The 13,757-nt window shown below is 42.4% G+C and overlaps 2 protein-coding genes across 2 annotated transcripts in view; both read left to right on the top strand.

The window, feature by feature from the left end:
• The window catches only part of arhgef40 (Rho guanine nucleotide exchange factor (GEF) 40), a gene marked incomplete at both ends in the record, with an annotated part of 135,414 nt that extends 126,971 nt beyond the window's left edge, over positions 1-8,443 (top strand). The window contains 1 exon segment of the mRNA XM_080742275.1: positions 8,292-8,443. Coding sequence (XP_080598401.1) covers positions 8,292-8,443 — 152 coding nt within the window.
• Positions 8,444-11,779: 3,336 nt separating this feature from the next.
• The window catches only part of znf219 (zinc finger protein 219), a gene marked incomplete at both ends in the record, with an annotated part of 52,896 nt that continues 50,918 nt past the window's right edge, over positions 11,780-13,757 (top strand). Inside the window, one exon of the mRNA XM_080742274.1 lies at positions 11,780-11,818. Coding sequence (XP_080598400.1) covers positions 11,780-11,818 — 39 coding nt within the window. The remainder of the gene's footprint in view (positions 11,819-13,757) is intronic.

The following is a 13,757-nucleotide window of genomic DNA, read 5'->3' as shown; positions in this document are numbered from 1 at the left end:
TATATGTAGGCTATTAGCCTATATAGGTCTATATAAGATATGCTACACCTAAATAGCCTATAGAATCAACCTTGCCTGTCAACAGGCATAAAAAACTATTTTGCCATTTTTTAGGAATAAAATGTGATGTAAATAATAAATGTCAAGTAAACTGTTAGATTCACTTGACACCACTGTCACAGTCACTATAATATTTAAATGACAAAGAGATAATTTGCAAACATGGACAGTCTGACAGCAGAATTGAGGGTAGGCGAAATGGCTCAGACAGGTAGGTGAAAAGACTCTCCTCCAAGGCGAAAATGCCAGGCGAAAGGACCAAATGCGTGTAGGCGAATATGTTATAGGCGAAAGTGCTGGTGACCCCTCTGCCAACCTGGGGAGAGCAATGGACTGACCTCATGCTTCCTTCTATGCATGAGGAGTCCAAGCCGCTTCTTTTCAACCCGACAGGGGGGAGTTTTCCCGGGCTGGATGGAAGCACGTGGAAGGAACACGTTATTCCAACCAGTTCCTTTCCCCTCCATCAGGCGCCACCGGCTGGCCAGGGGGAGGCAGTATAGAGACCAGGATTACTGCATGTTTTTTACGAGGGTACCTACCCTAGGAGACACAACACAGAAAGGCCCTTTCGCCAATCGCACACTGATGACGCGGAGGAGAGAACACGCCCCCAGCACCCACAGCATCCCTGGCGGGAATCGAACCCAGGACCTTCTAGCTGTGAGGCGACTGCGCTACCGACTGCGGCACAGCGGACACTTTTTCATAGATTTCATTGATAGATTCATAAGAGTTGTTTGACAGCGGTGAGCTGTCTGTCATCAGTGTTGGTTGGATTCATGTTAACCCTTAAGTTCTGTTCGGGTCATTTTGACTAAAACTATGACGAAAAATGTTTGTCGACTGTTTGTCGACCATTATTTTCACTGACGAAAACTAAATAAAAACTAAGCTGTGATGACTAAAACTAAGACAAAATATATGGACAATTTCGTCAACAAAATAAAAACTATAGACTAAAAAAAAAAGTGGAGAAGAGAGTCATTTTATGTTTGGTTGCTCTCAGGTGTGGCGTGCTGAAAATAGCAGATCTACAAGCTCACAACGCGCCGCAGCGTGATGCGTTGTGAGCTTGTAGATCGGCTATTTTCAGCATGCAACCAAGTGTAAAATCAGTCATTACAATTCCATCAAGCCCCGCCAAAATACATTTTAGTTGACTAAATCAAATGTAGATTTAGTCGCCTGAAATCTCATGATATTTTGTCGACTAAAATTAGACTAAAACTAAAACTTTTCAGGTGACTAAATTATGACTAAAACTAAATGACATTTTATTCAAAAGACTATGACTAAAACTAAATCAAAATTAGTTGTCAAAAACAACTCTGATTTGAAAGAAAAAGGTAGAAGTTGGCTTTTTTTCCACCTGAAACTCACTGGCCTTAAAGATTCTTCTGTGATTAATATGTAAAACTATCTTTGCACTACACCCATGCTACACCCATGGATTGACTTTGTCTCAATTCCAAACAATTCATATGATATATGGTGCAGTGAACTTAGAGTTGAAGCATCTGGGAAGAGAAAACACTGTTCATTGTATCCTACTAGCAGACAGGAAGACAGACTGCTTGCAGGAGGTGCCTCACATGCAGTCTGTGTTTGTGAAGCATGTGCCTCCTATGTACAAGTGTACATTCATATGTAACGTTAATGTGTGTTCCCATGTTCACATGTGTGTTCAGCTCTTATTTTACATGAATTCCAGCTATCAGTAAAAATGCCTTGCTCTTTCAGTGTTTAATGTGATATAGCAAAGCATAAATGCAAACATTTACCATATATAACATATGAATTGATTGGAATTGAGACTTGAGGGGCAAATATTAATTCACTAAAATGTCATAAATAGACATGGAAGTCTGACATTTGGCATGGAGTATCCTGACATATAGGGGTAAGTATCAGAATAGGACTTTGGGAATGACCAACTTCATCCCCAAAAAACACAAAAAAGATCCTGTCTGCTTGATAAGTAACAACAAGGATGATTAATTTCCAGCACTTTATAGAGAAAACGTCTCATGTCACTAAGCTTCAATTTGAGCCCAATATGACCTTTGCATCTTGAAAATGACTCTTTCTATAGCCAAAATTCTGCACTATACCTCAAATCGGAGAAAATAGGATATTCGGCTTTCCAGAAGTCCTAGACCTAGAGGTATCATTTAACCCCCATATATATATTTCTAATCAATGTTTCCTATTGGAATTTGCTGACAATGATGAGCTGTGTAAAAAAAAATCAACAAGTCCCATCTACCAAATCTACCAATTTTATGCAAATTAGTGTTGCCGTTATTGAAAAATCGATTGTCACTATCTCAGCCAATAGAGGGTATGCGAATGCATAAAGTGAATGAAAAAATCGAGTGGCAATCGAGTGGCAAAGTGAGTGGAAAAGTGAGTTTAACATCATTTTACATCATTTAATGCAATCAGAAATGACTTTTCTGTGTGGATGTATGGGCTGTCAAGGCCAGAAAGTAGTGTGTTTGCCACTCAGTAGGCGTTCCCGCATAACTTCCTGGTATGATGATGATGTCACACGCATACCCTCTATATTGGACAAAGATGAAAATTAACAAATAAGGTGTCCTATGTTTTGAGGGTCAAGGATCTCATTGAAACTATTCTTAAAGTGGCCACACCATGTTGGTGTGCAGATCAGTGCCGCCATTAGAATATAATCACAAGTAAGATATACCAATATTGCACACCGTATAACTTTAAATAAGGTGTCTAGACAGATTTTTAAACAAGCTTTACAGCATTTAGCATAACATCACACAAAAAATCAAACCTCCGTTCGAAGTGGAGCGGTGAATTTGAGCAGCTGTACCCTATGCGAGTGAGTGAGTGAGTGAGTGTAAACTGTGCCTGTGAGTGAGTGGTGAGTGTGCCTGGCCTGCACAAAACAGCGCCCCTCCTTTAACTAGTGTTTTGTGTGTGGCCACTCAAGGTATTGCCAGACTACGGACACGGCCAGCAGCCACCCAGAGACATACCCACAGACATACCTGTTCATTGGGAGCGCTTTCACCGCTCCAAAAAACATCCTCAGTAATGAACAATAGTATACAGCAGTATACACACTATATAACAGCGGCCAAATCAAATATGACCACCACCTATAAACAGTTTTGGCCATAACCTTTGAATCAGATGAGCTAAAAATGCCAACTTGGTCAAACATGTTGGAATGCTAAACATTATGATTGGGTGTGTCTAGAACCATAATTTGCATATAACGTGGTGTCTATTTAGTTTTTGAGCATTCAGCACACATTGCAATGCTCGGATGTATGATTACGTCCATCTAGAACACTCTAGCTTATTATCTATATGACCACTATCCCACAAAACCTGTTCAACATACATTTGCAGCCAGATTGAGGGTAGGGTTGTAGGTACACATGTAACCTATGTATCTTACACATTCCTATTGATAAACAGATAACATAGCCAGTACAGTATATGAAACAATACAAATACAAATTGTAAAGCTCTCATGCCCCATATTGCACAACAACAACAATCCACATCAAATGAAGTCTCTAGGAATATTGTTATACTGTACCTATTTACATGTGAGTAGTACTTATGTCTGGGGCGGGTGGGTGTTTGTCAGAACTCATGTTGTTGGTGCAGGCACCTTCACATCCACATAATGAGATGCAACAGACTCCAGCTTTACAACACAGCAACTAAAAAGGTAAATGGTGCATTTATATAGCACCTTTATTCAAGGCGCTTTGCATTGTGCATTACATTCACCCATTCCACATACACATTAGGCTATACACTGATGGCGGAGGAAACCATGCAAGGCACCAACCAGCTCACCGGGAGAAACTACGGGTTCAGTGTCTTGCCCAAGGACACTTCGACATTTAGATAGATAGATAGATAGATAGATAGATAGATAGATAGATAGATAGATACATACATACATACATACATACTTCCATACCGGTAGATAGATAAAGCAGTAGGAAAAAGAAAAAGAGTACTGTAGTGTACAGTCCAAAGAGCAAGCACAAAAAAAGAAGAATATAAACATAAAGTGTCGAAAAGCTATTGCAAAAAAATAAGAATATATACATAAAGTGACCACGAAACATTCAACGCTCATAAGTGACACGTCACACACACACACACACGCACACGCACACGCACACACACACACACACACACACACACACACACACACACACACACACACACACACATACACACACACTCAGTTCAACCAACACAACCCAATAGTGCAGGGCCAGAAAATAAGAGACCAAAGTCAGTGCAAATAAATCAAGAATATACAGTATATAATTCATTTGGACAGGAGGAGCCGGGATTTGAACCGCCGGGATTTGAACCGCCGACCCACGGATCATGACTTCTTGCAGCCGCAACAGAGTTGAATGGCACATGCAGGCTGTAGTAGCATCTGCAAGATGGATACAGTAAGGTTCCCAAGTCTCTGTTTTGGAGTCCAAGTACCATCCACACATACTGATATCAGGAATATGCTGTTTGACGGAGGTTGCCTGATTCTAATAAATGCTGCCCTGTAGAATGAAGTTGGAGACACTCGGCTGCGCCTTGTGTCTCACCACGCCTCTCAGCCGTTATAAAATACCAGGTAACCACATGCCTCTTGTGGCTTATTGCTTTTCTAAAACGGTTACAATATGGCAACATGAACAAATCATAGACATGTACCAATTAAAACTGTTCTATTTCACTACTAATTCACTACAAAGGTCTGCAAGAAAGTTTCCAGCCGCAAGAAAGTAGTTCCCAGCTTTTTTGCCAACAACACAGGTGCAGATAATTGGTGCATTGTGGAACACTGTGGAAAGAAAAAACGCACCTGGGTTTGATATAATCTGATTCAAGGTGTGGGTTATAGCCTCATATACCACAGCAATTAAGGGAAACCAGCCAATCAGAATCAAGGAATGGACTAGCCGTTTCAGAAGTTCCCTTTTCACATGCTGAGTCAGTCCAGCTCCAGTGGGAGGAAGCGTCTCAAGGGACTTATTGCCATTTGAGAGAAGCCACTGTCTGGCTTCATCTGATTGATTGATTGATTGATTGATTGAAGATGTTATTAGAAGTTTGCATAGGAAAAGGTACAGTTTCATGACAGTACAGTTCACTGGTACAAGGTCTACTAAAAGGAGATCCTAGAAAAGACTAAGCTTATTTCCACAGGAAACCATTTAAGTATCTCTTATAACATTGAATAGAACACAGTACTATGCAGTAGATATGTAAATAAAATAAAATGAAAGAACAAAAAAAAAAGAAAACAGTAAGTCTAAACAAACAGAAAGTATATACAAAGAAGGGGCAGGGGAGTATCTACCTTACTGCAGCCCAGCTCTTGTTGTACATAATGACCAACATGCGCTCCAGTCGCTGCAGAAGGACAACATCAAGAGTTGATCTTCTCTGGCTCCAAGGTGAGGGCAACCAGTGTGTCTTGTGGTGTTGCTGCCCAAGCTGCCCATAGACTCAAGGAAGGCTGATGTATCACCACATTCTGTTAGCGCATGGAAGAGAGGCAAAGCCAGCGACTTCTGGGGATCAATTGATTACGATCTACAGCTGCCACTAAAGGTGTGCATTGGCACTACCCTCGCGATTCAATTCGATTACGATTCACAATGTAGCGATTTGATTCGAATCGATTCTACGACGCGTTGCGATGAGTCACACTTTTCTATATCACTGCACAACATGGCAAATTTCAGTCAATACAATCAGTCAGATTTCTTTTTTTAAATTATATTATAATAATATTGTTGTCAGGTGGAGACCTTGTATGTCTAAAACCGTTCATTTTGTATTCATCATTTTAAAAATGATTTAAAACTAGTGAGAATAGCAAATCTACAAGCACACAACCCCTCGCGATGCAAGGGGTTGTGTGCCCTCTTTCCGACTCTACTAATTAATCTGGCTGGTCAAGTCATCATCGTCAGAACAGGTCAGCTATATCCATATCTGGAGTCTGTGAGGTCAGATGTATTGGCCAGCTCCATATATGGGGATATCTTGGCCATCTATGGAGTGTGACATAAGGCGTGATGCACGCCTGGTGGGCTTAATATTGATGACATCAGAGATCTCCATATGTGGTCAATGGCATAAAAGGAACAAGGACGTGTATTGATGCAGGGGCGTTAATTGGGTATGGCAGGGGTATGCAGCTGCCATACCCTGGGTCCAGGGGGGGAAATAAAAGTTACTTTTAAATATAAATCCATGAATGTCTCTTTGTTTATCTGTGCTGGTTATTATGTTGTTAAATTACAGTACAATAACTACAAATGCAAAATTTAACAAAATGGTCACTTTAACAAGGTATTATAATTATCCACACCTTTATTCTCCCCATCTTGACAAAACGGTATATTCCCAGGTTCCGCAGGGGATTCCGCAGGTCAGCTGCACAGGTGCAATGCATTATTGTTAATTGTGGCACGTTTACTAACATGCCATGTTTAGCTGCACTTGAACAACCGTTCCAGGCTGCCATATCCAGCCCAAGAAACTGTAGAAACGGAGGGAAAAATGGAATGTACTTCTCATAATAAATGTGTCATGCCTGTTGCTAAGGTATGGCAACATGACTGGTGTCTTGCACGCGTGCGAAGGCGCGCGTGCAAGACACCAGTCATGTTGCCATACCTTAGCTTTTTCTGAACTGACGCCACTGTATCATCAAGACCTCAGCATAACATGAGGCGTGACGCACGCACGCACGCACACACGCACAGGATGTGCAGGTTTTCATAGCAAATGTGACCTACACATCTGCAGTGACTGGAGGTGGTCTACCTATTAGCTACTCTTCCGCTGAGAATTCTAGATACCAGTGGTTCCCAAACTGGTGGTCCATGGGGGTCCCCGATGGGGGGGTCCCCAGATCATTAGCTTAATGGACAACATTGTTTTCTCACTCAACAGTAAACAAACCAACATTTCTATTCATTCATCATCTAATGACTTTTAAGACTCTTGTTTTAATGCCAAATTGTCAAATAGATCTACAAGCTCACAGCAGTTTGGCTATTTTCACAACATTTAGCTGTAAAACGGTGTCAAACTAAATAGAGTGCCTGCAATTCCCAGTGCTTGTCAGGGTGTGTGTGTGTGTGTGTGTGTGTGTGTGTGTGTGTGTGTGTGTGTGTGTGTGTGTGTGTGTGTGTGTGTGTGTGTGTGTGTGTGTGTGTGTGGCCCATACTACCCTCCAAATACGTGAGCAGGCCGTGTTTCTTTTTTTTATAACTTTTTTCATTTATTTTTTATATTTTTTTATTCTAAATGCAGCTTAATTGGTCGTTTGGGCTTGATAGTTTCACACGCATCAACGTGTAAACAAACAGCAGGTACCGGTATGCCAATGTTATGAATTACATCTCCTTTCAATATCAACGTTACTTTAGCAACTGCTGCTTTTCAGAAAGTTTTCCTTCTGATAAAGCTCACTGCTGCCTCTTAACTGGTCGTTCTTAAATAAGCCTCTACAACGTCACGCCCACTGCACTCACTACACTGAGCAAAGCCTGATACTTCAGTCCGCACATCACCACCCCCTGCTGGTGGGTGAAGTGTGTGATTGAGACGGACGCTAGCAGTCAGGCTACACTGAGCACACACCCGGTGCGCATTTCCGAACGCACCCTTAATGAACTGGTGGGTGTGGCCACATAAAAACACAATTTTAACTCTTTCTCTTTCTGTACACTTTTTTTGAAAAAATCTTCCTACTAGATTCATAATACCTGATCATCATGTTTGAAGGTCCTGGGTTCGATTCCCGCCGGGGGAAGCTGTGGGCGCTGGGGGCGTGTTCCTCCACCCGCGTCATCAGCACCCACACCCTAGGTGGGGTTGGCGATAGGGCCTTTCTGTGGTGAGTTTGCATGTTCTCCCCGTGTCTCCTTGGGCATAGGCCCTCACACAAAAACATGCAGTAGTCCTGGTTTCTATACAACCTCCCCCTAGCCAGCCGGGTGCTCCCCAATGTCCCCTGGCGTGGCAGGGGGAGAGCGGAAACCAGGACTACAGGTTAGGTAGTCACCGGGTGAGAAAAATGGGTTACAAAAACCGTGGGATAAAAAACATAAAATAAAAATAAAAAATGTACTTAGTTACTTTCCACCACTGAAGTCATTACATAATCCACCATTCTCCCGGTGTGACTGAAGCCTTCTGTTGTTGTTGTTTTGGTGACATTGGACCTCACCACCCGCCTCTTGCTGATTGTGGGCCTATCAAAAGGTGTGTGGTGGAGAGGCGCGTGGGACGCTGGAATCAGTGGAATGTGCTGCACCTGCGCCACTCCACGCTGCCTAAGTAGGAGCTATATACATGATGAGCCCACATCATAAAACACTGCCCGGTGGAGCAAGTTAAACAATGATTTAGAGTTGAAATAATATGCAGTGGTGTAAAGTAGGACATCAACGAAAAAGTCGACAAGTCGACTGAGTCGACTTCATTACACAAGTCGACTCCCACCAGAGAAAGTCGACGTTGAAAAAAAAATACTTTCTATTGTGAAAATAGCCGATCTACATGCTCACAACGCCTCGCAATGTGAGGCGTTGTGAGCATGTAGATCGGCTATTTTCACAATTTCTGCCTCTATATATTTGACAATTTGGACAATGTTTAATTTGCCATTTTAGACGTCTTAAAAAGTCCTTAAATTGGCACTTTAGAAATGTGAAGATACCCTCTATACACTTTATGTTGGTTTGTTTACAGTTGAGAGAGAAAACAATGTTTCACATTAAGTTAATCATCTGGGGACCCCCCAAAATAATTGGGGGGTCGTGTATGATGTCATCAAACGATAAAGCCGACTTCAACTCAACTTTTTACTGAGTCGAGTCGACTTGCAAAAATCACAAGTCGTTAATGCCCTGGTGTAAAGTACTTAGTACATTTACTTAAATACTGTACTTGAGTATTTGTATTTTACTTGAGTAGCTCCAAATATTGTAGCCTATTTTTACTCCACTACATTTATTTAGTTAGTTACTTTGTAGATTTTGATTATTAGCCTATTACAAAACATATGTAGCCTACCACTTCAGCCGTATACATTAAGTCCATTTGAAGATCTACAAGCTCACAATGCCTCGCGATGTAACGCATTGTGAGCTTGTAGAGATCTGCTATTTTCAAAAGATTTCTATAGGCTACATTTGAAAACTTGAAATGGGACATTGTGCATGATGAGTACTTTTACTTTAGGTACTTTTGCTATTTTGCACTTTTTTACTTGTAACATAATATGTCTACATTGCAGTATTGATACTTTTACTCAAGTAAAACATTTGAGTACTTTTTCCCACCACTGATCATAATCATAATTCATAACTGCTTACAATTTCTCATTTGAAAATGTAATATTAAACAAAACATAGGCTACCATCATTAACCAAACCTTCTAGCCCAGTGTTTCTCAACCACTGTGCCTGGGGACCTTTGGTGTGCCCCTGAGAAGGGTCAAGTGTGCCCCTTGAAACTACTTGAAAGCCAGTATTCTATTTATCATTTTAAAAATGATTTAAACTAGTGAAAACAGCCGATCTACAAGCACACAACGCCTCGCGGTGCGAGGCGTTGTGTGCTTGTAGATCTGCTGTTTTCACTACTGTTGTGCGACAAGCCTTGTATGATGAAGCAGGGCTTTACTTTGCGAAGAAACGTGCAAATTTGAAACTTGGAAATACGGGAGCGTGTCGCTGTTACTACATGTCATCTTTTCGACACCCGACTCTAACCCTCACCCTATAACCTCCATGGAGTGAGTCGCTAACCCTCCAGTCGAAATGATGTTCGTTCGAAAGAGCGCGATTTTGCCGGAAATACAAGGTTTCTTCCCGACAGTGACGATATTTACAACCCTGTATTATGTTGGTGTGCCCATGGATTCTTGGGACATGAAAAATTTGCCCATGCAGAAAAAAGGTTGAGAAACACTATCTAGCCTACCTGAGTTTGCTCTTGGACTTGGACTTTTTTTCTCCCCCTTTTTTCCCCTATCTGCCAAAAATAGCTGAGCTTCTACAGCTATTTTTGGTTTGGAGTTCGAAAAGTGGTTATAAGTGTTGTTTTGTTTTTACTTGTAACTTGGCCAACTTGTTGAAATGCCTTAACTCACCTATAAAATAAACTGTAGGCTACACCTTGTTTGCAAATAAAATGCTCAGCCCTTGACATTGGTTCTCAACGTGGGGTCCGAGGACTCCCAGGGGTCCTTGAGGGAGTTCCAGGGGGTCCCCAGCTAAACGATATAGGCCTAGTCAGGAACCAAATGAACCCTATTTGGTTCCATTTGTACACTCTCAGAGTTAAATTAACATGATTTTACATGATAATAAATTGGGGTCTCAGAGATTGAGAACCAAAACAAGTTTGAGAACGTGCAGGGGCGTCACGGGGGGAGCGGGACTGAGTTATTAGGGCCCAGGTGGAGGGGCCCTAGTAACTTTAGCTAATGAAAAATAGCAGATTTACAAGCTCACAGTGCGGCACCGAGTGCCGCGCTGCGAGCTTGTAGATCTGCTATTTTCGTGAAAATGTGTGCAAATCTTGAATATATGCATTTTTCAAGCGAATATTTGTAACTCAAATTTTGCTTCTGGGGGGTCCCTGGAACTAAATATTTTGAGATGGGGGTCCATGGCCAAATACATATCATTTTGGGGGTCCTTCACATTAAAAGGTTTGAGCACCACTGAGGTTTCTCGCGCACTTTTTCACAATTTTTCTAAAATAGCAGATCTACAAGGTCGCAGCGCGGCACTCGCGCTGTGAGCTTGTATATCTGCTATTTTTCAATACATTCATGGGGGCCCCGCAGTGAATCCTTGTACCCAGGGCCCAGAATTTGGTGTGACGCCCCTGACCATGTGCTTAAGGGGTGGTTTTTATTATCAAAAACGGATGGCGTTTGATCCATATGTGTCGTCACACTTTTGATGTGCGTTATCAAAGTTCTTCAAAAGTATTTATTTTTTATTTCAAGCTGCTACGTCATGTGTGTGGTGGGTGGTGGGCTGTGGGTGTACCTGTCCAGGCGGGCAGCATCGTGATAATGCGTGGAGTGAGAACAACTGTGTGTGTGGAGCCCCCTCTCTCTCTCTCTCTCTCTCGTGCTGATAGTTGCCCCGCGTGTCAGCGGCGTTCTAAAATGGTGCTCGTGAGATTATAATTACATTTTCAACCTCCATCACTCTCTCCCTCCCACTCTCTCTCTCTCTCTCCCTCTCCCCCCTATTCACTCACTACTGCACAATAAATGGATCTTTGAGAGAGAGAGAGAGAGAGAGAGAGAGAGAGAGAGAGAGAGAGAGAGAGAGAGAGAGAGTGTGTGTGTGTGTGTGTGTGTGTGTGAGAGAGAGAGAGAGAGAGAGAGAGAGAGAGAGAGAGAGAGAGAGAGAGAGTGTGTGTGTGTGTGTGTGTGTGTGTGTGTGTGTGTGTGTGTGTGTGTGTGTGTGTGCGCGCGCGAGAGAGAGCGAGGAGGGGAGGAGGAGAGAGAGAGAGAGAGAGAGAGAGAGAGAGAGAGAGAGAGAGAGGAGTCAGGAGAAGGGGGGAGAATGGAGTATGCTTGTATACAACAACCCTGATTTCCATTTTTTTCCCCAACTCGTAATGTATTTAATTCAAGTGAAACGTAATCATGACGTGTCGTGCCATTAATCTCCTCGCCGCCTCTCCCGTAAGTACACTGGCACTCTTATACTTTCATCATATATAATATAGCCCTATTATATCTATATCCTTCTGAAAACAAACTATAACATTATTATCTGCGATCCATACCAACCTCAGCTTTGGGCATTTGTGGCACTTTTAGCCTATATGTGTGCGGTGGGCACGAAACTGATGCTTAAAGATTGGAGATTAGAGAAAAGAACAACATTTCCCCCAAAATATCTTATTAATCGCCGTTGTTGTTGATGTTGATGTTGTTGTTGTTGTTGTTCTTGCCCTTTTCAGGCGATCAACATGATCGACGACTTTTCCGATCGAGATATTATTATTGTTATTATTATTATTGGGACCAACATGTAGTTTGTGTGACCTTATGGCGTTTGCTGTGTGCATTGTTTCCACCTTGCGGTTGATGTGTGAGTGTGTGAGTGATCCGCGCGCACCGGATCGCACTTTACGTGTGTGTCTCATGTAGGCTATGTTATAGCCGGTGTATGCATCATGCGTGTATGTATGTAACATGTATGTTCCGTGCGCGCGTGGCCGACCGTCTCGCATGCATCCAGCAGCCTCCCCGTGGTGGTCCGTCCTATAGCAGTGACATGACACAAAACGCAACGCCGATCTATGCGGTTGCGCGATGGATGCATGGTGATACACTAATTAATATATATTTGTGTTTTTTAAAACTGCCATTTGGAATAAGTGTTACAACGCGTTGTTGTGTGCGTTATTTACGTACTTTTGTTTTTTGGAATGAATGACTGAAAGTGCACAGAAAGTGCACTCCGAAGCGATCAAGCGGAGAAATAGGGAGTATGTTTTAAATCAGGCAACTTTTTTTCTTTTAACTAAAGTTTAGTTTGGTAAAGTGTCCCTCGAGCCATTGGGATCCGTGCGACGAGTAGGCTATTCATTTCAGAAATATAGTGACGATCAGACGTTGGTTCATGCCAATGTGTCACATTAGACTAAATCATCTCTCCCGATATGAAATGTTTGACATATCATAAAAAAAAGTAGCTTTCCTTTTTTGGGGACTTTTTGGGGACTGGATCCCCTCTTTTTTCTGTGACATTGACCGGCCATAAAGTAGACGTGTGATGTGACACGTTAGTTTATGGAAAGCGATCCGTGTGGGTTTGGAGATCAGTGTATAAAAATGTAGGTAGATGCGATTAGCTTGACTAATTCTTTTGTTGGAGGCGCATTATCATCGGGCTCCATGCCCGTCCGGCATTGTTTTCCCCTCTCCTTCTGCGATGTGTTACTGGTTCAGATCAGCATCCCCAACGCTGTGTTTGGGTGTAAACTGTAATGTGCTTTTACTACTATCTTCCACTCTAAGCTAACTGTTCCGACCGGTTTCGCTGTCCTAACATCACCTCCTCCGCCGTGGCTACAACAACCTCCGTTTTCAGGCTACAGTGATTTCGCAAGAAAGTAGCAAGTGTGGCTTTTTTTTTGCATGCAACGTTTGTGATCGCATATCTTGTTACACTAATAGTAGGCTACAGTGTTTCCACCAGGTTGATGTGATACACTGTCACACCGCTCCCATATATAAGTTGCCGGCTTTTGTTTTGTATAGGCTATAATATACAATAGTCACGGTTTTTAAAAGTGTTGCGCGATTCTGCAAATCCCAGCAGCCTATGTCGCTTTTTTGGGGGGGTTGATCCACTGATCCGGTGATGTCGGGGGAGATTGGCAGCGAATCCAAGATGAAATCCATGATGGCACTTTTTTGTTCTCGTCCTCTTCGCTCCCGTCTTTTCCCCTCCCTTAATCTTTTGTATAGAAAATTTAGGAACAAAATGGAGCAGGAGAGAGAGAGAGAGAGAGAGAGAGAGAGCGATAGATAGGCTACATGACACACACGCTGACACGCCACCCCGACTTTATCCCCCTCCCGGTTAATAACAGCCTCAAAACTACCCAAA

The sequence above is a fragment of the Nannobrachium achirus genome (genome assembly GCF_963921795.1).
Source record: "Nannobrachium achirus genome assembly, chromosome: 14".
NCBI classification, from domain to species: Eukaryota; Metazoa; Chordata; class Actinopteri; order Myctophiformes; family Myctophidae; genus Nannobrachium; species Nannobrachium achirus.
Note: the sequence above shows the minus strand (reverse complement) of the source record. Positions and strands in the feature narration are given on the sequence as shown.